The sequence below is a fragment of the Streptopelia decaocto genome (genome assembly GCF_964273445.1).
Source record: "Streptopelia decaocto genome assembly, chromosome: 17".
Lineage (NCBI taxonomy): Eukaryota > Metazoa > Chordata > Aves > Columbiformes > Columbidae > Streptopelia > Streptopelia decaocto.
In genome coordinates, this window is record NC_138672.1 from 1,537,238 (window position 1) to 1,560,079 (window position 22,842).

Sequence of the window (22,842 nt, forward strand, 5' to 3'; positions counted from 1 at the left end):
GAGCGAGAGGGTCGGGTTCTCCTGCCTTTACTGCGGAGCTTTTCGGGTGACTCAGGCGCAGAGCCGAGCGGGTTTATCCCTCCCCAGGAGCGCGGGGCCGCTGCTGCCGCTCGGAGGCAGCGCCTCCCTCTCTCACGGCCCCACGCGGGTTTCCTGCACACCGCACGCACACGGGTGGATTTTTCCGCCGAGCAGCCGAAGCGCCGCGCCCTTCGCGGGGGCAGCTTGGCCGGTCACCGGCAGCGAGCGGCCGCCCCCGCGGGGAGCAGGGGCTGCCCGGGGAGCGGGACGCCTGCTCCGCCTTGCGAGAGGCCCGAAGGGAACCCCCGGGCTCCTCCGGCGGCAGGAAGGACCTTCCAGCGACCACCCGCGCTACCCACCGCGGGGAGCAGAAACCCCCCGCCCCCAGGCCGCGCTGCGGGGCGGGAAGGCCCCACGCCGCTCTCCCGCCCGCTGCCGCCCGGGTGGGTCCTCAGCCCCCAGGGCCGTGCGAGAACCGCAACCGAGGACGCCGGGGCCACCGGCCCCCGCTGACGTCACCACCACGGCACCGCACACCGCCGCCACGGCGCGTGCCTGGCTCCGCCCAGCTGAGCGCGGCCATTAGTCAGCGATTACGACAGCACCGAGAGATAAGCCAATCCCTTCTTGGCACCGGGTTATTGGCACCGACAGCAGCCTCTCAGCGTGCACAGAAGCGTGCCCGCCCGCTTCCAGCCCGCTGTGTACATTAGCCAATCGGAGAGCGAGCTCGCTTGATTGCTCTGTTTCTGCGCCTATTCCGAACAGGTGCGTCACGCCTGGAACGCTATTATGCAGCAGCCCACTGAGCAACCCGAGGCCCCGCCCCCTAAGAGCGCTCCCCGCTAATGAGAGGCCACCTTTCCTGAAGGGCGTGAGTGCTACCCTATCGACGAGAGCGGCGGTGGGCCCCGCCTCCCGGGGGCTGGGCGTTGGGCTACGCCCCCCTGAGCGGCGGGCGCGGCCCCGGGCAGAGGCGCGCGGCGGGCGGGGCCGGTGCGGGGCCATGGCGGAGAGCGACTGGGACACGGTCACGGTGCTGCGCAAGAAGGGCCCGAGCGCGGCCCAGGCCAAGTCCAAGCAGGTCAGCGGGTGATTCGCGGAGGCTCGGGCCTGGCGCGGCCGAGGCCCGGGCGAGCTCTGCGGCCGAGGCCCGGCTGAGCCCGTGGCCAGGGCCCGGTGCTGCTGGCGGGGCGGCTCCGGGGAGCGCAGCGCTCACCTTGGCCCCTTTCCTCCCCCAGGCGATCTTGGCGGCCCAGCGGCGCGGAGAGGACGTGGAGACCTCCAAGAAGTGTGGGTATCCCGGCCGGGCTGCGGCGGGGCGGGGGGCGAGGCCTGGGCAGCTCGGCCCGGCGGCAGCGTTCCCCGGGGGGGTCCCAGCCCGGCCAGGCCGCCCCCGGCCCGCCCCCCGGGCCGCTCCCGCAGGCGGCCGCCTGGGGCTGGGGGGCAGGAGGCAGCACCCCCGGCCAAGGCCAAGGTCGCTCTGAGCGGGGCCGCGTGAAGCCGAGAGCCGGCAGGTGCCCCGGCCGGGGGGAGCGGCCGGGGCCGGGGGGAGCGGCCGGGGCCGGGGGAGCACTCCCTGTAACCGGCCCTGAGCTCCGGGCTGCCCGGAGCTGAACTTTAGCTGGTGCCAGAGCAAACAGAAAGAAAAACATCAACAAGAACATGCGTGTTCTTGAGGCCGCAAAGCTCTTAGGAGAGCCTTCACCATCACAAAACGTTAAATCCTGATTTTTGCAGCTTATTTCTCTTGTTGGTAACATGCTCAGGGGTTTCTGTGACTGCTTCCTGTGACGTTGCTCTTTGCTTCCTGTCTGATGTAAGTTCTCAGGTTCTCTCACCATAGGAATGAGATTATGACGGTTGGAAATAAATAAATAGATGATGTTTGAACAACCTTAGTCAGCTTTATCAAGAGACTGGATGTCAGAGGCCAGCGTGAGAGGAAGAATTCAAACTAGGGCTTAAATACTGCAACTAAAATGAGACAAAACAAATGGCATGTTTTTGAACCACAGGCTTTCCGCAAAGCTAAGTACGGTTAGAGTTTACTTATAAAATGCATCAGAAAATTGATTAAAAGCCATTTATTCATGCTGCCTTATACCTGAGCAAACAAGAGAGAGGTTCAGATATTAACCCCCCCCACGCTGTAGCACAAATGTGTGTCTGGAGGGAAGTTTAAATATGAAATCCCCAAGCAATAGCAACATCTTGCCTGTCCGGAGTGAAGTTCAGGTGAGAAGTGAGGGAAGGGGAGAGCTCTGCATGGCTGTGTTTAGACATCAGCATTAAGAGCGTTAACGTGTTCTCTGATGCGCTTGCGGTCAGCGCTGATGTTGGCATGTTGAAATCTTGGACGCTCCCTGGGATCCTGGGCAGCTGAGTGCTTAGAAAAAGCACTTTGATACATTTTGGCACAGCTCTGAGCCTTGTTTTGTTTGTCTTTGTTTTTTTGTTCTTGCTTTGAATGATAGGGGCAGCAGGCCAGAACAAACAACACTTTATTACAAAGAACACGGCCAAGCTCGACCGAGAAACAGAGGAGCTGCACCATGACAGGGTTCCGCTGGAGGTGGGCAAAGTGATCCAGCAGGGCCGGCAGAGCAAGGGCATGACGCAGAAGGACTTGGCCACGGTGAGTACGGCCGCTGGCCGCTGCCCTCCCCTCCTGAGCGGGCGCAGGCGCCTCCAGCGAAGGTGGAAACCTTTGGTGGCCCCTCATGGGCAGCTGCAGTGGGACGGCGTCATGAGCAGGGAGTTTGGTGAACTCTGATCTCCGGGCAGCATTAGCTATGTAGGAAGTGTTTTAGGGGTTTATCTGTACAGCTCTTGAACACCTGCTTGGAGATAGCGTTGCTGCAGCTGGTGAGCTGGTAGGAGGCTGGTTTGGTTTTGTTTTTCCCACTCCTCCCATCAGCTCAGCACTGACATGAGGGTCTTTGTACCCCCGGGCCTGCCGCCGTGGTCAGAAACTCGCTGCTGTCTTAAGCAACAGCAACCCAGAGCGTTACTGCTCCTCCTGGGGGGGCAGGAAAGCAGAAGCCTGTCCAGGGTGGTGTCACCTTCACTGCGACACTCACATAGCCAGGGGAGGCGATAGCGGTGGTGGAGTAAGCCTGGAAGTAGCACTTTGTCTTCTGATTCTGTCATAATTAGGTGCTGTTAATTATCTGTGTGAGTACTTTGCAGTGTATGGAGCCGGGGTTTGAGATGCCTTCTCTCTTTTTAGAAAATCAATGAAAAACCACAAGTTATTGCTGACTACGAATCAGGAAGAGCAATCCCCAATAACCAGGTTATGGGCAAGATTGAAAGAGCCATTGGTAAGTTCAGAAAGGAGACTTCAAAAATACCATCAGTGCTTTCAGGAGGGACGTTTCGGTTTAAGTTACATTTTCCACATCAGGAGGAGTTGCTGGCTGTAGCTTATCCTGGGTGCGCTGTCATTAAGCCATCTTCTGATAAAACTTGGATCTGCTGACTGAAACCAGAACTCGGAGCTCTTGTTCTCCTTTGGTTTTCATCTTCTTGCTCTGGGCCATGCGCTGGGGCCCAGCCCTGCACCCTGCCCGCGAAATCAGTGAGATACTGAGACCCACGAGCACCTGGTTGTACTTGGGAAGGTGTCTTGCAGCCGCTGGTGTTGATGTTACTCTCCCAGGCCGGTTCGGATGCCCTTTTCTAGGAAGACAGTGCACAAGCAAGAATTGGATCTTTTCTGAAATTAGTCTGATGCTCCTAGAAACTAAAGCAGGATTCTCCCCAGCTCCAGTTCCCCTGCCCTCTTTTTTTGGATGTTCTCTTCCTAATAGCAAAAACTTGTGGAAATAAAGTTATGGGGTGAATGATTGAGTGCGGATGGCAGCTGATGGTGGTTGTCTCCTTTGTCTTAATCCAGGCCTTAAACTGCGTGGGAAGGACATTGGAAAACCGCTGGAAACCGGCCCCAAAGGGAAATGACAACAAAGCCTCGAAATCAGTTTGTTCAGACTGATGTCCCCTGGCCGGTTCTCCTTGACCACCGGAGTCTCTCTTCGTATTGCCAAGCTGAACAAGAGGGTTTCAGACTTGCTTTGGGGGGGAAATCTGCCGAATCTGTACCTGCTGTAAAAAGGCAACCTTAAAGAAGCAATTTTCCTGATTTTTGTTTTTCCTTCCTCCTTCCCAGAGATTGAAGAACTAAATCCCCCAAAATACCGCATCTGATTTGCCAGAAAACATGTGTGTCTTGGTGTTTAGAATCTAAGCAGCTAATTTTAAGACACTTGGGCTGGTCTGAAATGTGGTCATTTAATTGGAGCAATTCTGGGGATGGGTGGGAAATATTATATATAAATAATTAGGGAGAGTTGGGGGTTGGTCAGCGTCTGCATTTGAAATGGTGACTCAGTCACTGCATCACAATGACATTTTTGTTTGTTCCTTCCAGCCTGTTTTAAAGAGATCTATAATAAAGTTTGATACCCTTCAGTTGCACGGGGTAGTTGCTACATGTTCACCATGGTAGTAAATGTTTGTGGTTGGGCATGACTGGAGCTGCTGCAGTGGGACTGCCCGGAGCCCTGGGCGAGGGCCCCGCTCTGCTCCGTGCTGGCGCTCGGGGCTGCAGCTCTGGCCTGCAGCCCTGAAATGAAATCAGTACTGTGGGTTTATGTTCTGCAGAGGCGAACGGATTCTCTGGGGAGCTCTACAGAGCACGAGGGATGTGGAGACGCTGGGGTGTTTGGATGAAGCCGCAGCCCTGCGGGAGCGCAGCGGTGCTGGGGGTGGTTCCTGCTGGGCGCTGCCGGGACGTGGTGCTGGGCCATGGGGTGGTGCTCGACTGATTGTGGTGCAGGCGAAGTGGGACAGAGCTGGTGGGAGAGTTCTCTGCGGCAGAGGGAGGACGGGCAGGCCCAGGGAGCAGGAGGGGCGAGCCCCTGGGACAGGCCGGGCACAGGGAGCAGGAGGGGCGAGCCCCTGGGACAGGCCGGGCACAGGGAGCAGGAGGGCCGAGCCCCTGGGACAGGCCGGGCACAGGGAGCAGGAGGGGCGAGCCCCTGGGGACCGGCAGGGCACAGGGAGCAGGAGGGCCGAGCCCCTGGGACAGGCCGGGCACAGCTGGACCGGCCGCCTGGGCCCGCGGCTGCTGAGTGGTTGCCTGGTTCTAAATGCAGTTTTGAAGGCTGTGGGGTAAGAGAGGGTCCTGGGCTGAGGCTGGCGCTGGGTGCAGTGTGGGTGCCTGAGCTCGGCTTGCGCTTCAGGAACATTTTCATTTTCCCAATGACATCTAAATACAAATTATGCCCTTGCAATGCGTGGGGACAGTCCTGCAGCTGGTGAGTGCCTCTGCAGTGGGGTTCGGGCTGCTCCCTGCCCTGGGATGTGCTGTGTAGTGCCCCCCCTGCCCTCCCAGGCACCCCCAAACCCCACCTGGGTGTCCTCCCCAGGGGACGCTGTTCCCTGGGAGCTCTTGTGCTTCATCCTGCACGTGGGAAGGTGCTCATGCTCCATGTAGCACCCACTGATCTGCAGCCCAGGACCCAGGACTGCGCCCTTCGCCTCCTAGAGCCAGCGGGGTGCCCGCTGCAAAAAACTCCTGCTCCTGTCAAAGCATGGGCACACCACCGTGGCTCGGTGCAGAAAGTTCATGTTACAAAAGACAACGTTGCTTTTCCCGAGCGCTTGGAGGCAGCAGGACCAGCGGCACGTCCCTCGGGCGAGCACCCGCGGCTGCTCCCCGATGCCGGGAGCCGGAGCGGCTGCTGGAGCGTGAGGGCTGCTGATGTGATGGTCTCTGCCCTGTGCGCCTCGCGGGGTCGGCGCGCGGCGCCTGCTGCCGCCTTAGGATTTCAGTTCTCATCCCCGTCTTTTGTCATTGGAGATATAATGACCTTGTCCTGTAAAGAAAGGGTGACCGGGAATTGGTTACAGCGAACAGAGGCTGTGTCTGATTTGAAATACGAGGAATCCTTCCAAGCTGCAGAGGGAAGAACCCGTGTGCTGGCGCTCCGTGACCCCGGCAGGGAACCAACCCCCCCGCACACCCGGGGAGCTCTATGGCCCCTTGTGGGTCAGCCCTGGGGCTGGTGGCTCTGCTGGGGACAACGTGGCACCAAACCTGCCAAGGGAAACCGCAGCTGGAGCTGCCTCTCAGGGTTTTGAGTTGCTGGCTGAGGAGGATGAGCAATGTTTGCGTGACCTGCTCCCCGCAGGCCTCTGGGGAGGAGGATCGCAGCCTCAGCTCTTTCTGGAGCAGCTGCCTGATGGCAGCAGCAGCATTTCTAGGTCAGTCCTACAGCTCCAGGTCACTCGTTCGCTGGCAACCAGATAAGAGGCCGAGCCCTTTGCACCTCCCTGACTTGTTGCCAAAGTGTGAGCTCAGTGGGAGGCTGCTGGGATTTGCTGAGCTTTTAGGAACATGCTGTTCTGGCGTGGTTGGGGGCAAGCAGGAGCCCTTAACCCCTGTCCTTACATCTCGAAAAGTGATGTTGTCGAAGCCCTGGGGAGCGTTGCTCTCTGCTGGCTGCCCACTCGCCAGCACTCGCCGCTTCAGCCAGTACCAGCTGCCGGTGGCCACCAGTGCCAGGATGACGATGGCCAGGAGAAGGCTGAGCACCACCTCTGCCACAAAGCTGCCAGAGGGTTTCCCTGCAGGGAGAGGAGGTGCTGCCAGGCCCAGGAGAACTGGCTCCAGCCGCAGCACCAACACCTCGAGCAGCACCGAATTGACCTTTCTGAGGTCGCAGCCAGAATCGGCCACACACCTTCCACCAGCATGTCCAGTCTGGAATGGCAGCTCCCTCCGGTGCTGTAAATTATGTCATCCAGTGCCACTGTCCCCTCCATTGGCCACCTCCGTGTGGTGATTTCAAAGACGATCTGTGGGGGAAGATGGGATGTGGGGGGTGATGCACATGGAGGGCACCCCACACTCCTGAAGGGCACCCTGCACCCCAAGCCACCCCACTCACCTGGAACTCGCTGGGGCTCTGCACGGGCACCGCGCCGCTGTGCCAGCCCCGGCTCTGGTGCCCTGCCACGCTCCACACCGTTCGCTGCCCTGCCGCGCTCTGCAGCGTCACCCGCAGCTCCCCGCAAGCTGCCAGGTGGAGGGGGACAGGTGCCCGGCCTCAACAGCCACCCACAGTCCCCCAGGAGCCAGGGGAGGGGGGTGGCAGCTCCTGACCAAGCCCCCGTTCCCGTTCTGGGCTCGTGATGTCCTTCCCCGGACAGCACCTCCTCCCTGCTGCTATTACCGAGGTGCTCTGGGATGTCCATGTGGTACCAGAACCGCAGGCAGGCGTCGGCAGCAGCAGGCAGGTGCTGGCTCTCCAGCCGGGCAGCGGTGCCCCCAGTGCCCAGCACACCAGTGTCGAAGTGCACGTAGCGACCTGGATGGGTAGGGACGGAGCACAGCGTGTCCCCCCATCCTGCAGCCCGCCCCATGTGTCTTGCTCCCCCACAAACTGCCCAGAGCAATGCCCTGAGGGTTGCAACCCCGGCTCCGCTCCTCACTGCCTTTGGGACTGAGTTGTCCCTCTAGGGCGAGGAGGGAATGGGGATGCCGTGGAGCCAGGCCCCCCGGGACGCACTGAGCAGGGGACACATTCATGGGGGATCCCCTCCTCCTTGTCCTCCCAGCCACGCCAGGGTGCTGTGGGAGGGGTGGGTGTCTCCTACCAGCGCTTGTGCCCAAGGTGTGATCCTGCTCGGGGCCGGGGTACTTGGCAAGGGGGATCCCATTCTTCCAGCCCCAGGCGAAGCTGTGCAGGCGGGGGTCCGCAGGGCTGCTCCAGCCACACGTGTCCTGCTCGAAGTCACAGGACGCTGGGAGGAAAGGGGGGGCTTGTGATACACCCGGAGCTGCAGGCACCCGCTGCCCTGCTCCACCCGGTGGGAGACAGGGCATCCAGGGGGGAAACCTCAGCCCCCTCCCCACTGCACCCAGATTTTGGCCAGGCCAAGCTCAGGGCAGGAGCTCGGTGCCCAGCGGCCATGGCAGAGCCGAGATGGATGGGACAGGCTGTCCTCACCCCCATGGCCAGGTGCCTCCATGGGTGCCCTGTCCCTCCCAGCCAGTCCGCAGCACCCTGTGGTGTCAGCTCTCACCTGGCTCAGGGCAGACTCCATCCGACACGTGCAGATCGTCCAGCGCCACGTACCCACGGTCACTCCCAGCTCCCACTGCCTCAAAGATCACCTGCCGGACGGTATTCAGGGTGGCACGCTGAGGCTGGTGGCTGCCACGCTCCCCTCAGCACCCCCAGCCTGATCCCTCCCTGATGGTTTTGGCTGTTTTTCTTTTTATTCGGTTTTGGGCCCCTCATCGTAAGAAGGACATTGAAATGCTAGAGAGAGTGCAGAGGAGGGAACGGAGCTGGTGAGGGGCTGGAGCACAAGTGTGATGGGAGCGGCTGAGGGACCTGGGGGGTTCAGCTGGAGAACAGGAGCTGAGGGGAGACCTTCTGATCTCTGACCTGCCTGAAAGGAGCTTGGAGCCAGGGGGGTCGGGCTCTGCTCCCCAGGAACAAGTGATAGGACAAGAGGAAATGGCCTCAAGTTGTGCCAGGGGTAGTTCACATCAGATATTAGAAAAAATTCTTCCCCGAAAGTGCTATTGGGCATTGGAACAGGCTGCCCAGGGCAGTGCTGGAGTCACCATCCCTGGAGGGGTTTGAAAGGCATTTCGATGAGGTTCTCAGGGACACGGGTTAGTGCTGGAGTTAGGTTATAGTTGGACTTGATGGTCCTGAGGGTCTCTTCCAACTGAAATTATTCTATGATTCTATGATGTGAGGTCCCTGGCGCCCTGTCCTGTCTCACCTGCCAGTCCCCATCCGGCTGGACAGTGACGTGGCCGCGGTGCCAGGCGTCCCCCTCCATGGCTCTCACACTCATCACCTTCCTCCGCACCCCGTTCTGCTCCACAAAGACGTCGAGGGAGCCTGCCCAGGGCACCCGCCATGGAGAGGGGTCCTGGGCCAATGCAGTGGGGGACTCCCACCCACCCAGAGGTGCCCTGGGGCCTCATGGGGGGTGGTGGCGCTCACCTGGGGTCCCGGCGCTCAGCTGGTACCAGAAGGCCAGGCACTGGGCGGGCGCAGAGGGCTGGTACGGCTGGGACGTGAGTGCGGCCACGTGCCCGGCCGGCAGGGAGGCCCTGCCCGTGCTCACCACCATGTAATGGCCTGGGGGGAGAGAAGCCCCCGCACTGTGACCCCCACCCAGCCCTGCTGGGGGCAGCCAGACACCGCTGGGGCTGGGTAGCCCCCCAAGATTAGGAAAACCTGGGGTTTTGGGAGCCCCAGGGGTGCAGAACCCCATACAGGGGTGCCCCTGCGCACATCGTGGGCAGGGCAGGCAGGGAGAGCAGGCAGACCCCTCGGGGCAGGCAGGGCAGTCTGCAGGCAGGGCAGTTTGCAGGCAGGGCAGGGAGGACAGGCAGACCCCTGGGGGCAGGCAGGGCTCTCCCAGAGCTGCCCGTACCTGTGGCGGTGCCCGTGGTGTGGTCGGCAGGGGGGCCGGCGGTGGTGCCGGTGCCGTTGCTCTGCCGCAGCCAGGAGTGCTGCCCGCTGGCTGCCAGCCCGCAGGCGTCTGCCTCGAAGGAGCAGGAGAGATCGGCCCCACAGGGCCCCGCTGTCAGCGCCACATCATCCAGCGCCATGTCACCCAGGAACCCGTCACGCAGGGCCTCGAAGGCCACCTGCCACCGAGACAGAGGCGTCAAACAGCCTCACTGGCACCCGGTGGCACAGGGGGTCCTGGCCCTCACCCGGTACTGCCGCTGGCCCGTGGCAGGCAGTGTCACCCGTCCCCGGTGCCAGATGCTGCCCTGGGTGCCACGCTGGGTCCACAGCACTGTCTCCTCCTCTCCCTCCAGCCGCAGCTTGAGATTCAGGGTCCCTGAGCAAAGGGGAGCATTGGGCAACATCCTGAGCCACTCGGGGACCCACTGGCCCAGGGGGGCAGAGCCAGGCTGGGGCGTTCCCAGGAGGGTGCCATGGGGCTGTGTACCAATCTGCGGGCCGGCCAGGCGGTACCAGAAGGAGAGGCAGCGTGGGGTGGCCATGGGCTCCTGCCAGTAGGTGACGAGCTGTGCCCGCTGCCCGTGGCTCCACAGCGCAGAGGGATCCGCAGCCAAGAAGTAGCCTGAGTGTTGGGGACAGCCAGGGTGGAGGGGACATGGATACCAGTGCCCCAGCTGTACCTGGGCCCGGATCCAGGTGCCTCTGGGCTGCCCCAGCCGAGCTCACCCCACAGGCGTGGGGCTGCTTGGAGTGCGCAGGGGACGCCCGGGCCCTGGGGACAGGAGGCTGCGGGGTCCCCGGGGCGGCCTGCGGCCCGCGGGTGCGGAGCCAGCTCCTTACCCGAGCCAGTGGTGTGGTCGGGGCCCTGCCCCTGCCCTGTGCTGCGCACCCATTGGAAGTCACTGGATGGATCCTGGTACCAGCCGCACATGCCTTTCTCGAAGTTGCAGGACAGCTCTGATGGGAGAGTGGCAGCCGCAGCCAGGGAGAGGGGATAAGGCACTCCAAAAGCAAGCAGATTCTCAAAATGGCCCTTTCTCTCTGCTCCCCCACCCCACTCCCCAATATCACGCCATGCAGCTTCCCCAGGGCAGGATGTGTGCTTGGCCCCAGCCCCGGGGCTTCTGCACCATGGTCCTGTCCCTGGGCTGAGGACAGGGTGACAGTCACCAGGCAGCTGCTGTGGGAGCAGCATCCACCTCTGCGGGCAGGGGGCTGGGGTCCCGTCCTGCCTGTGCCTGCCCTCCCTGCCCACAGCTCCCTGGCCATACCTGCAGCCCCTGGGGGCACCGCATCGGGGTGGCACTGTACGAACGTCACGTTGTCAATGCCAGCAGTCGCCGAGTCCTGCAAATCCACCAGCCCCAGCAGCTCGACCTGGGGACAGCGCGGTGGCACTGAGCTCTGGGGCGCCTGGCAGCGCCAGCACTGACCCTCCAGCAGCCAACCAGGCTGGTCCCTGTGCCCCTGGGTGCACCTGGAAGGGCCGGGTCCTCTCCCCCAGTGGCACATGGACGTGTCCCCTGGCCATGCCGTCGCGCCCTTGTGTGTGCCAGGCCAGGTGTTTGGTGCCAGTGCTGTGATCTGTGACGCTGACAGCGAGGAAGCCTGGGCAGGAGAGGCGGTGCGGAGGCTGTGGGGACCGGCGGTCCCCACAGACCACAGACCACAGACCACAGGATGAGAGCCCCCTGGGGCCCGGCCCCCACCCAACCCACAGCCACAGGGGACAGGGATGGGGACAGTTATGGGTACAGGGACACCCCAGCTCCAGGATGGTGTGATGGGACAGAGCAGGGCCGGGAGGTGCTGTGAAGCCGGGAAGGCATGGGGGCTCTGCCCGGGGCTGGGCAGGGGGTACCTTGGGGGCCGCTGTGGATGTGGTAGCTCATCTCCATGGCGCAGGCAGGGCCGGAGGGGCCCAGGAGAGGCGTGCGTGCCTTTGCAGGAGCCACCATTTGTCCTTCTCCTGCCTGGATGATCAGGAAACCCCCTGGGCACAGAAACACCCTGAGAGGTCAGGGCAGGGGCCTTGCACCCCTGGCAGCACCCCAGCCCAGCACCCTGCCTGGGCATCACCCCCACCCTTCCCTCGGTGCCACCCACCCACCCTGGCTGGGCAGGAGCAGGGGGTCACTGCACACTGGGAGCCCCCATGGGGCTGGGGACCAAAGAGCATCTTAGTGCAGGGAATGGCCTCACCGGTGAGGACGGTGTTGGCGGGCTCGGTGGCCCCCTGCACAGCCCAGCGCAGCTGCCCCACGCTGACGTCGTGCCAGCCCTCGGCCCCCGCCTCGGAGGTGGTTGCTCCTGCAAAAGCTCAGGCTCAGCGCCGCTGGGCCAGCACACGGCCCGGGGGCTGCACGGGCACCCACCTCCCCGCCGTGCCAGCCAAGGGGTGTGTGAGTCACCCTGTCCCGTCCCCTCTGCCGCCTGGCTGCTGGGGAGCCGGCTGCCTGCCCGCGGCTCTCACCGCAGCGCTGCTCATCAGAGCCGTCAGCACACGTCTCGGCGAAGTCACAGGCCAGCTCTGCGTCGATGCAGCCCCCGCTGTCACAGGGCACCTCCCCAGCCGCACAGGGGCCAGCACCCGCCCGGCTCGGCAGTGTGGTTGAAGCCTCCTCTGATGGCGAAACACCCCAGGGTGGAAAGCAGTGGTGAGAGGGCCCAGCAGTGTCACCTCTTATAGCCACAGCCCCTCCTGATGTCCCCTGTCCCTTACCATCTCCCTAGCTGTCATGTGCCCCAGCCCTGCCCACTGCCACCAGATGAAGGGGACCAAGGGGGGTGGTGGGAGCTGCCCTGTGTGACATGGCTCAGGGCAGAAGGTTTTGGGGTGGAGGGGTGGGGGGTATCACAGCTACAGGACGAGGACACGAGGCAACCCGGGCAAGTGCTTGCCATGCTGTGCCCCTGATGGTCATCACGATGAGCAGAGGGACAGGCAGACCCTGCAGGGGGTCCTTTAGAGACGTGCCATGGGCACAGGACACCTGGGGAGCTCTGCCTGTGCAGGAGCAGGGATGGGGAATGGCCGCCCCCCAGCTCACCCTGATCCCACACACAGCCCGGAGACAGGAACAGGTCATCGATGGCCACGGTCCCTGTGCCACTGGCCACCCCCTCGATCAGCACCTGCAGGGAAGCACCACGCCGGCTCTGTCAACATGGGGGGACACAGGGGAGCCGCAGGACCAGGGAAGCCCAGCTCCCATGATCGGCCAACACGGTCCCCAAGGCGGGGCTTGGGGGGACAGGGACGACACCGCGGCTGGCAGGGGTGCATGGGGGGGCTGACAGGTTCATGGGGGCTTCGGGTGACGGTGCTGCCCCTGCACACATCCATGCAGCTGCCCAGGGTGCTGTGTGCCCTCAGGATGCCATTGGGTGCCATTGGGGTGTTCTCCAGGGCCAGCTGGGAGGGGGTCGGGTTGTGTGGGTGGCCATGGGGGACAGCAGACAGGACAGTGGGAAGGCAGGGGGTGACATGGGACGATGACGGCACCTCTCCCCTGCCCTTTCCAGTGGGGTGGTCCCTGGGCCGGGGGGCTGGTAGAGGGATTGGAGGTGTGGGCACAGGGATGTGAAGGTAACACATGCCAGCACCAGGAGGCTCAGCTCTGGCATCTGGTTCCCAGTTCAGCCCCTACCCCTGGTCCCATGGGTGCATACTGGGGGTAGCCCTGTGCCCTCCGTGGGGTGGCCCAGCGCCCCTCGCCCCAGCACAGCGCCAGCCACCTTGAAGCTCTCCGTCACGTTGAAGTCCACTCTCTCCCGGACCCAGCAGTTGCCCAGGTCTCCTGTCCTCTCCCTCACCAGGTGCTTGGTGGAGTTGGTCACGTAGGAGATGCTGAGGCTGCTGGTGGCTGAGCCATGGAGGTGGCAGTACAGCACGAGCTGGGGGTGGGGGGAGTGGGGTGAGCGAGACCTGAAGCCTCAGGGCAGAGGCACGCAGCGCCCTGAACCCCACAGCTTGGCTGCCACCCCACGGCATGCTCACAGCGGTGGGGCTGGAGCTCAGAGGTCCCAGCTGGCACTGAAGATGCCACCAAACCTCTCCCCAAAACATGCTGCCCATGTCTAGCAAAGGGCCAAACACAACCCCAGTCCCATGCAGGGATCCCCACAGCCCCCCATTACCACCATGCCCACAGGGCTGTGACATGGGGTCCTGGCCGTGACTCACAGAGCAGGATTTGTTGGCCTTCAAAGTGGAGCTGCTGAGCCGGGCGCTGCCAGCCCCTGTGGCCGAGGCGCTGCCCACGTGGAGGAAAAAACCTACAGGAAATGCCAGCAAGGGGCTGAGTGGGGCCGGGTTGGGTGTGCAGACACAAGTTGCTGTTTTCTCAGCACAGCGATAAGCCGAGCCCAGGGTTGTGTTGCCCCAGCAGCTGGAGGGACAACCAGCTGGGAGCCCGTGGTGCCCTGGGACCAGTTCTGGGGCCCCCTGGCTGGTGCTTGGCCACGTACCTGCTCTGCTGTTTCTGCTGTGGTCCCGGGTGGGGATGCCGTAGCTGGTCCCCAGGTTCAGGCTCGTGTTCCTCTCCCACGCCTGTGTGACCTCCACCTCCCAGCTGCAGAGCCCTTCCTCAAAGGAGCAGTGCCTGAAGGACTCTGCAGGGAGGCAGGGACAGCAGAGTGACCCAGGGAGGCTCCTGTGATGGGCTGACCCCACCACAAAGCCCTCAGGTTGATTTTGCCCCTCTGGCTGCAGAGCTATGTGGTAGAGCGGGGGTGGCCCCTACCAGGGCAGACCCTCAGCCCATCCATACAGCTGGGGGCCACTGGGCAGGACCGCCCTGGGGCCAGGGATGCTCACTGCACCGCTCTGCGTCCTCGTCCGAGCCGTCCCCGCAGTCGTCGGTGCCGTCGCAGAAGCGGTGCTGTGCCAGGCAGGGGCCCCGGCGGCAGCGGCTCTCCTCCCCACAGACCTGCTGCCCGGGCTCTGGGGCGGTGGGACACACCATCAGCACCTGGCCAGCCTGTGGGGACCCCAGCACGTGCTGGGCTCCCCCCACAGCCTTCCCTGGGTTGCTCGAGGGAAAAGGCTTTTGCTACCCGCCCTGTGCCCTGGCCAGGCAGGTGCACCCAAGACACAGCGGGCAGCAGCAGCGTTCCCCCGGCTTCAATGCCCAGACCAGTTTCCCTGGGAATCCTGGCTCACATCTCATCCCAGCGATGAGGAACTCACCCTGTAAGCCACAGTTCCTGAAGACGATGTCGTCGAGTGCCAGCTCTGCCCCGCAGGCCGGGGGTTGTGTCAGGGAGAAGATGAGCTGCCGACAAGATGCCACAGATGGCACGAGCTCAGCATCTGCCTGAGCCACCTGGGCATCCTGGGCTTCTGCTGCATCACATGGCTCCTCTGGCCCCAGATCACGGGGGGGGTGTCCAGGTACCAACACGGTCCTGTCTCACCTGGAACTGCTCCGCAATCCGGCCTGGGTAGGCAACCAGCTGGTGCCAGCCCTCGCCTGCGCGCTCAGGGCTCTGCCACAGCCCCACCACCTCGTCCCCGTGTGCCATGGCCAGGCGCAGCACCGGCTGCTCCGGCTGGGTGAGCCCTGTGGGGAGCCCCAAAACATGGCCCTCAGCACTGGGCACCCCCCACAGGCACAAGCTGAGCCCCACCAGCTCTGGGGACTGGACCTGAGACCCCTGGGTCCCACCAGCTCTGCCTGTGGAGCCTGGAAGAGGTGAGCGGGATGGCAAGGACCTGTCTGGCAGTGCCGGTGGCTCTGTCCCTGCTGTGGGGGCAGACGGCCAAGTCCCTCCCCACTGACCCCATCATTGCTTCCCTGTGCCCCAAAGCCCGGCCATGGGAGCCCTCACCGCTTCCCGAGAGGTGGTACCAAGCCCTGATCTCGCAGGTGGCAGCTGCATCCCGCATCACCGGTGACCTGAGCCAGGCCGTGGCTTTGGTCTTTGCCGGGGGCGACACCGTCACCATGAACCACCCTGGGGAGGGCAGAGAGCGGGGCAGGGGCTGCAGCCCTGTGGGATGGCACCAGAGCTGCGGCCGGCACCGCGCCTGCCCAGCCGTGGGACTGCTTCAGCCCCTGCGCCCCAAAGCGATGGCTGTGCCAGCACCCACAGCCCAGAGGTACAGTGCTGTGGGTGCCCAGAGCCCACTCGCCAGCCAAGCAGCTCCCACTTACCCAGGTCGGTGCCCACGGTGTGGTCTGAGTGGGGCCCCGTGCCCCAGGTGGCCAGGCTGGCCCGACCCCGCACCCATCTGAACACCGAGGTGCTCACGTCCTGCCAGCCGCAGTCGCCCTCCTCGAAATCACAGGTGAAAGGGGTGCCCAGCACCGCCGAGCCCCGCAGGTACCCTGAGGATGGGCAGACGGGGTGTCAGGGCAGGGCTGGGTCCACCCTGGGGACCGGCACCCACCTTGGGGACCTGCACCCCCACCAGGGACCTGCACCCTGCGCCTGCAGCCCCGTCACCGCTCTGCCCCAGGCGCAGGGCTGGGCCGCGGGGCAGGGCCGGGCACTCACCGCACTGGTTCTCGTCTGAGCAGTCGCTGCAGTCGCAGACGAAGTTGCAGAGCTGCTCAGCCACGCTGCTGCAGCTGTTGACAACCAAGGTCTCAGCGGGGAGGACGGTGCTGGCTATGGGAGAGACAATGAGGCTGAAAACCCTGCCAAGGATCTGGGCATGGTGCCCAGGGCAGGTGACAGAGGGCACATGTGGCCTGCAGGTGACATTTGTCTGGTCTTCCCAGTTTGGGACCCTGCTAGGGGGAGTGCTGAGCTCTCAGTGGCATTGTCCCTTGGACAGGATCCCCCGCACTGCCCTGGCACCCCACATCTCCCAAAGCCATTGGTGATACCCAGCCCGGGTGCTGGCAGCTCCAGCACTCACTGATTCCAGGTGATCCCATCTGACCTTCACCAGTGGAGCCCAGAGGAGGGTTTTGCTGGGCTGGATCTGCCCCGATCCCCCCGAGCAGTGCAGCCCCTGAGGTGGGGGGGACCAGTGATTCCCACGGGACCCCACACTAGGGAGGGACAAACGGAGCAGCCAGCACCGTGTCCCCTCCCTCCCCGCAGCATGACCCCCACGCAGGCAGAGAGCTCACCCAGCAGCAGGAGGACCAGCACCGTCTGCTCGGCCATCCCAGCCTCCGGCGATGGCAAAACGGAGCTGGGAGAGGCACGGGGCTGGTGGGGGAGGCCACGCCGCCAGCCTGGGGCTGGAATCTGCTCCCCGGGACCTGCCTCGTGTTGGACTTCAGCCCCGCTGTTATCGGCTTCCCAGCCCCGCAGCGCGGTTTATGGCAGAGCTGGGACAGGTCACCCATGGTCCTGCCGCCTGGCACCACCACCAGCATCACAGGCGTCGAGCTGGCAGCTGTGTGTCCCCAGGAGACCTTCTGTTGCTTTTGCCCGCTGAAACCCCTTCTTCAATGCCCTTTTCCAGCCATGGCAAGATGCTGGGTGCCACCCTGACTGGGCTGGGGCCGGCTCACACGGGCCAGTGGCACACATTGGCTGGGCAAGGGAAAGGCCACTTCTTCTGCCGAACCAGTGATATTGCCAGTCCTTGGGGAGAGGGTGGCACCTGTGCCAGGGGTGCTGTGCCAGCTGCCCAGGCTGCGTCGTGTCGAACCACAGGGAGAAACAGTTCCTGAGCATAAGGAGCAGTGGGAGAGCCTTTGGGTGCACAGCCTGGGCTGGCAGCAGGGTGCACCCTGGCCAGGGAGGGCAGCTGTGTTGAGGGGCAGTGAAAATGGGGTGGAAAGAGCAAACCTCAAGGCAGGAAAGGTATAAATAGGTCGTGATGCACCCAGGCAATGGTGAGCTGCAGCAAGCAGGGATCCATAGGACTGCAGGCATCTAGACATAAAACTGTTGGGGCTTCAAATTCGGAACAAAATTCTGGCTGTCTGGAGACTTGGGACAGGCTGGGAGAGGAGACAGGGACGGGCAGGAGTACATGCAGGACAGCCTGGCCCCGCAGCTGCCTGAGCTGCCTTTGCCAAAAGCTGGGGCTCCAGCCCAGCCGCAGGGACCCGGCGGGGCAGTCCCCAGGGCCGTGCCGACGGCAGGAGCGGGGACTCAGCCTGCCCAGCAGCCTGGCAGCCCTGTGCTCCCGCTGCCACGTGCGGTCTATGCGGTCGCTGCTTTGGAAGGGTGCCCAGGCCAGCACAGAGCCTGGCTGCTCCCCTGAGCTCACAGCTGCCTCTACCCAGCCCTTTTCCAGCTGTCCCTGGGGACCCGGAGGTGCCACCAGTGGGAGCCAACACTCACCCCTGCCCTCACCACCCTGGCTCGCAGGAGCATCTCAGCACCCGGCTCATGGGGGAAAAACACGTGGCTATAGGTCATTCCTGGGGGGAACAACCACAGCAGAGCCCCAGGAAGGGCCATTCAGCCTGGAAGGAGCATGGCTCAGCAATCAGAGCCCCACACAGCACCACCAGAGCTCCCTGGTGATGGCAACCACGGCCCCTGTGCCTCAGTTTCCCACCAGGGTAGGGGGGGCTGCTGCCAGGGCTGGCGCTGCCACGGCGGAGACCTCCTGGCTCTGCTGCCGGCAGCCCCCATGCACAGAGCTGGGGCCCCGCTGCTCACAGCTGAGCGTGGAGGTTTGTCCCCTCCTTGCCGACGGCCTTGGACAACAGATTGCAGCACGATTGCATCAGGTGCAGTAAAATGCAGGGTTCAGCTCCTTGCCCCTGCAGGAGCCAGGACAGGCAGGGGCCAGCAGCCCTGCACCCTCCCCGCCTGGGCAGGCTGGGGCTGGCAGCGCCTGTGGGCAGGAGCCCTGCCTGTCCCTGCCTGCTCGGAAACCTGGCAGGCACTGAGCTGACCACCAACCAGCACCGCACCGCACCATGAACCAGGCCTCCGGCAAAGCGGCCTCCAGGCTCCCAGGTGCTGTAGGCAGAGCATCTACCGCAGGTCTGATCCCTCCTCTCTGCACTGGGGGTGCTCAGCGCCCAGTATGGGAGCAATGTGGGCATACTGGAGCAAGAGCCAGCCAGGGATTATGACTGTGACGAAGGGACCGAACTTCCCAGGAGGAGCGGCCAAGAGAGCTGGAGCTGCTCAGTCTGGAGAAGGCACAGGGGGATGGCACCCATGTGGATAAAGCTCTGACAGGAGGGGTGGTGGGACAGAGCCAGCAAGTGCCCCATGAAGGGACAAGAGGTGACAAGAACAAAGCAAGAACATTAAGTGCCACTTTATCTAATGGAAAAACCTTGTTTTCTCTGAGGGTCATTGAAACCAGAGCAGGTTGCCCAGGCTGCTGTGGGGTCTCCATCTGTGGAGATGCTAAAACCCACCTGGCCACAGCCCTGAGCAACTTGCTGGAGCTGGCACTGCCGAGCAGGGGTGGACAGGACAGGACATCTCCAGAGCTGCCCCAAGCTCTGCGAGTCAGTGACTTGGGAAGCTGTGCTCCCCCATGTGACTAGGGCAAGGCAGTCAGCCCCCACCCACCCACTTTGTCACCTAATGGCCACCAGTGTCCAATGCACACGTTGGCTGATGTCACCTAATGGCCCCTAGCACAGGGGAGATGGCCAACAGCTCGCAGAGACAAGGTCCAGGCACAGCAGAGCTGTTTTTCTAGCGTGGGCCCAGAGCAATCTTGTGCATGTCCTGGGCACAGCACTCAGCTTTTTTCCCCCTCCACCAGCTTGCAGGGCTGGAGCCAGCTCTGGGCACCATCCTCTGCAGGAGACACAGCTCCAGTCCTGCACGCCCAGCTTGGCCCACGCAGCTCATCCCCATCTGTCATCACCTGCCTTTGGAGTCTGGAGCAGAACACAGCACGGGCTGAACTTCAGCAGGTTCTGTTAACCCTGCACAGCCCAGGATACAGAGGAACCAGCTCCTGTCTGGGTAACCCGCATCCCTGAGCGTGAGGGGCCAGGCAGGGAGCAGCACCAGGAGCTGTGAGCGCACAGGCAGGAGCTGTGAGCACACAGGATCGCAGCCTGACAGTGCTGTGAGCAGGGGAGGGGATGTTCCTCCAGCCCCAACCTTGCACGGGATGGCAATGGGTGGATGCACCCGGCCAGCCTCACCCACACGTCTCCCTCGAGCTCTCCTGCAGCTTTTTCCAGTCTCCCCCCGCTGTTCCTTGCTGGAAGTGCAAGCAGAGTCTCCCTGGGAAATACTGAAGGGCAGGAGTGGGTCCTGACATGCAGGCGGCCGAGGTCAAGGCCGATGCTCTGCCTCAGGGTGACACCACCTGCTGTAAAAGTCGGTCTGAAGAACAGTATTTGCCTGAACATCTCCATCAGGGACTTGGGGAACAGATGCCCTGATAGGAAGGAGAACAGATGCCCTGATAGCCTGACTGGACATTGTTGAGATCTCCCCACCAAAAGATCACAGATCACGACGGAGGCCCAACAGGACACTGCTTCGGGACCTGAACCCATAGGGACGCCTTGGGACTCATTGGTGGTAGCTAATCCTCTTTATCCCTTTTTCTTTCCTTTTTCTCCACTTTCTCTATTGCGTGCTGCTTTACAGGAAAAATAATAAAGTAACACTGTTTGATTGCATTATAACCCTTGGCATTTTGGTTGCCTTGATTTTTCGCTTCAAGATCAAGGTAAACGAACCATCACGAGTCCATCACCAAATGGACTGTGACACCTGCCAGGGTGGGAACGGGTCCGTTCTGCCAAGCCACACTCCGGGCAGCTCAGCCCCAGCAAAGGATGAACACGGTCCTGCCCACGAGACCACCCTGCCCGGCCCTCTGCCAGCCCTGGGGACCTGTCACTTTCTTCTCACCTTCCTCAGCCCTTCCCAAGGCAAATCCTGATGCACCCTCTGCTGTCCCCACCCCAGACCCTGCCAGCTCTGGCCTCAGCCAGGGAGTCATTCCTGCTGTGAGGGGTACAACCCAGACCTGGGGGAAGGAACCTGCTGAGCTAAGAATGCCCGACCACACAAGCAGCTGCACTCCCCAATGTGTTTAATTTTCACATACACACGTGGGACAAACCCGCTCGCCACTGGGAAGGCTGGGGCAGAGCACCCACCGGCTTCACCAAGGGCTTGTTGTGCTGTGCCGGGGAGGCGGGAAGCACGTGGAAAGTCCGGTGATGGTGAGTTCAACACAAAGGAAAACCAGGAAAGCCCAGTGAGCTGCCCAGCACAGGAAGCCTGCGGCTCCCACCCCGACTCCAGATCCGACCGCACCAGCTCCACGCTGGTGCCGCTGCCCCGCCAGAGCCAGTCAGTAACCTTCATCCGCCCAGGTGACCTCGTAGTCCGGATACTTGGCTTTCAGCTTCTCCGTAGTCACAGAGTGGTCCGCTCGGCCAAAGCCCTGGCAGAGGAGAGAGGGTCCTGAAGTAGAGACAGGGGAGCTCGGCGAACCCCTGGGGTGCCTCACCGCAACCAGACGCTCTGGCAACAGCCTCTGACAGACGCTGCTGAGCCCATGCCTGTGAAACTCCGATCGGTTCCAGTCCCTCTGTGGCAATGGCTCAGACTGTGCACAACTCAGCGTGGGGACAGTGCCCCCCTGGAGCTGTTAAAACCAGCACCGGCATCACTGACACCCACCCCGGGGCACTCGGGGGGACGCGGGCGGCACATGTCCCCCCCAGCAGCGCCGCTGCCCCTCGCTCGGCCTCTGTGCTCCCGAGGGGGTGCGGTGCGGGTTTGGCCACGAGCAGCGGGACCGGCACGGGCACTCGTGCAGCTGCACCCAGGGGTGGGTCCCCCCCAGCCCCTCGCTTACCACCGAGTACCCGTAGACGTGGATCTTCCTCTCCTGGGGGCGGTGGGAGAGGCGGCCGCCCCCCAGGCACTCGCAGTCCAGGCCCTGCTGCGCCAGCTCCTGCACCGTCTGCGCGTAGATGTCGGCTGCGGGGGGAGGGAGCCGTGGGGCGGGGGCACGCGTGGGGCGGGAGAGCGAGCGAGGGGACCCGCCGCCTGACCCAGCGCCCGCGGTGGGGTCCCGGGGCCGGGCTGCTGCCCGCGGAGCCACCGCTCCCCTCGGAGTCCCCGGGTGGGCGGGATGGGGCCCCACGCGCGGCCCCCCCGGGGACCCCGCCCCCCCGGGCCCGCGCCCCTCACCGTGGTACTCGGCCCAGCCGTGGCCGCGCACGACGTCCTTCCCGGGCCCGCCGGCCGCGCGCACGCGCAGCAGCACGTACTTGAAGACGCCGTCGCCATCGATCTCCACGTCCGGGACCCGCGACAGCGCCTCGGCCGCCGCCGCCATCGCGCCCGCCGCGCGCCGCGCCCCGCCCCGCCCCTTCCGCCCGGCCCGGGCCCGCCCCGAAGCCCCGCCCCCAGGCCCCGCCCCCAGCGGGTGGAGCCCGGCCCGGTGTTCCCGGGCAGCGCGGGGACGGGCGACACCGGGACCACCGGGACCTTCTCTCTCGGCCTCGCAGCGGGTCGCGGAGCCGCGCTCGTGGTGGAAGCAACGGCGGGGAGGGGGGCCTGGCCGGGAGCGGGGGCGGGCACGGCGGGCAGGGCCGGGCGGCAGCCTAGGATGGGCGGTCCCGGTGCCGGTGTTGCCCTTGGCCCCAGCGCTGCCCCCCGTCCCCGAGCCCCTCTGGCCCGGCCGCCGGCGCTCCCGGCACGCAGAGCCGGAGTGCGGCGGGTGGGTGTCCGCGCTGCCCCCGCCGCGGCGAGACCCCCGCCGGCTCCCGCCCGCCGTGCCAGCCCATGGCATCCCGAGCCCGTGAAGCGTGCCCGGGCTCCCCGGTGGCCGCCACTGTCCCCTGGGCCAGGCCTGGCTCGGCACCCAGCGCCGGGCACGGCCCCACGCTGGTGTCAGCACCAAGAGGCCCCCACAACTCGCCCCATGTGCAGGGACCGTGCCCTGTACCCAGAGACCTCATGGGGCCCTGGGGGTCGCTCAGGGGTGCCTTACAGACACCCTTATAGGTGTGACCCCCTTATAGAGACCCTGCAGTACCTAAGGATCAGATCAGTGACATGCTCAGGACACAGAGACGCTATAGGAACACAGACCTTGTGCATCCCAGCTCCCACCTGCCAACCGTACAGGGGCCCTGCCGCAGAGCCTGTAGGGCCGCCAGCAGTGCCCGTGGGCTTGCACAGCCTCGGCAGCGTGCGGTGCTATAGGGCCACCAGCAGTGCCCATAGGCTTGCACAGCCTCGGCAGCGTGCGGTGCTATAGGGCCGCCAGCAGTGCCCGTGGGCTTGCACAGCCTCGGCAGCGTGCGGTGCTCCGCAGGGCGCTGGGGACGTGGCCGGGGAGGGCTGGGCAGGGCCCCCGGTGCGGGCAGGGCGCGTGGGCAGGTGTGGGGCCACCGGGTGTGCAGGCAGCCGGGCTGTCCAGTGGGCAGAGGCT

The 22,842-nt window shown here is 63.9% G+C and overlaps 3 protein-coding genes across 3 annotated transcripts; 1 reads left to right on the forward strand and 2 right to left on the reverse strand.

Annotated features, from left to right (window-relative positions):
* The first annotated feature begins 952 nt into the window (after window positions 1-952).
* EDF1 (endothelial differentiation related factor 1) lies at window positions 953-4,500 on the forward strand. The gene is made up of 5 exons (XM_082067652.1): window positions 953-1,105; window positions 1,263-1,314; window positions 2,499-2,659; window positions 3,254-3,347; window positions 3,923-4,500. The coding sequence occupies exons 1-5, from the start codon at window positions 1,028-1,030 to the stop codon at window positions 3,982-3,984; spliced, it is 447 nt and encodes a 148-aa protein (XP_081923778.1). The 5' UTR covers window positions 953-1,027; the 3' UTR covers window positions 3,985-4,500.
* A 1,341-nt stretch (window positions 4,501-5,841) lies between these two features.
* MAMDC4 (MAM domain containing 4) lies at window positions 5,842-16,655 on the reverse strand (the record flags this gene model as incomplete). Its single annotated transcript, XM_082067629.1, has 29 exons — window positions 5,842-5,903; window positions 6,479-6,654; window positions 6,771-6,885; window positions 6,978-7,105; window positions 7,263-7,397; window positions 7,687-7,833; window positions 8,116-8,206; window positions 8,830-8,951; window positions 9,057-9,194; window positions 9,493-9,709; window positions 9,779-9,909; window positions 10,021-10,155; window positions 10,374-10,490; window positions 10,805-10,910; window positions 11,011-11,141; window positions 11,395-11,526; window positions 11,736-11,843; window positions 12,007-12,156; window positions 12,584-12,668; window positions 13,272-13,430; window positions 13,720-13,811; window positions 14,004-14,147; window positions 14,353-14,478; window positions 14,725-14,809; window positions 14,952-15,097; window positions 15,366-15,491; window positions 15,692-15,865; window positions 16,035-16,148; window positions 16,619-16,655. 29 exons carry the CDS (start codon window positions 16,653-16,655, stop codon window positions 5,856-5,858), a joined length of 3,615 nt encoding a protein of 1,204 aa, XP_081923755.1. The 3' UTR covers window positions 5,842-5,855.
* Window positions 16,656-20,464: 3,809 nt separating this feature from the next.
* On the reverse strand, window positions 20,465-21,768 carry PHPT1 (phosphohistidine phosphatase 1). The gene is made up of 3 exons (XM_082068048.1): window positions 21,594-21,768; window positions 21,256-21,380; window positions 20,465-20,838 (listed from the first exon to the last, which is right to left on the reverse strand). The coding sequence occupies exons 1-3, from the start codon at window positions 21,739-21,741 to the stop codon at window positions 20,746-20,748; spliced, it is 366 nt and encodes a 121-aa protein (XP_081924174.1). The 5' UTR covers window positions 21,742-21,768; the 3' UTR covers window positions 20,465-20,745.
* Window positions 21,769-22,842: the final 1,074 nt, after the last annotated feature.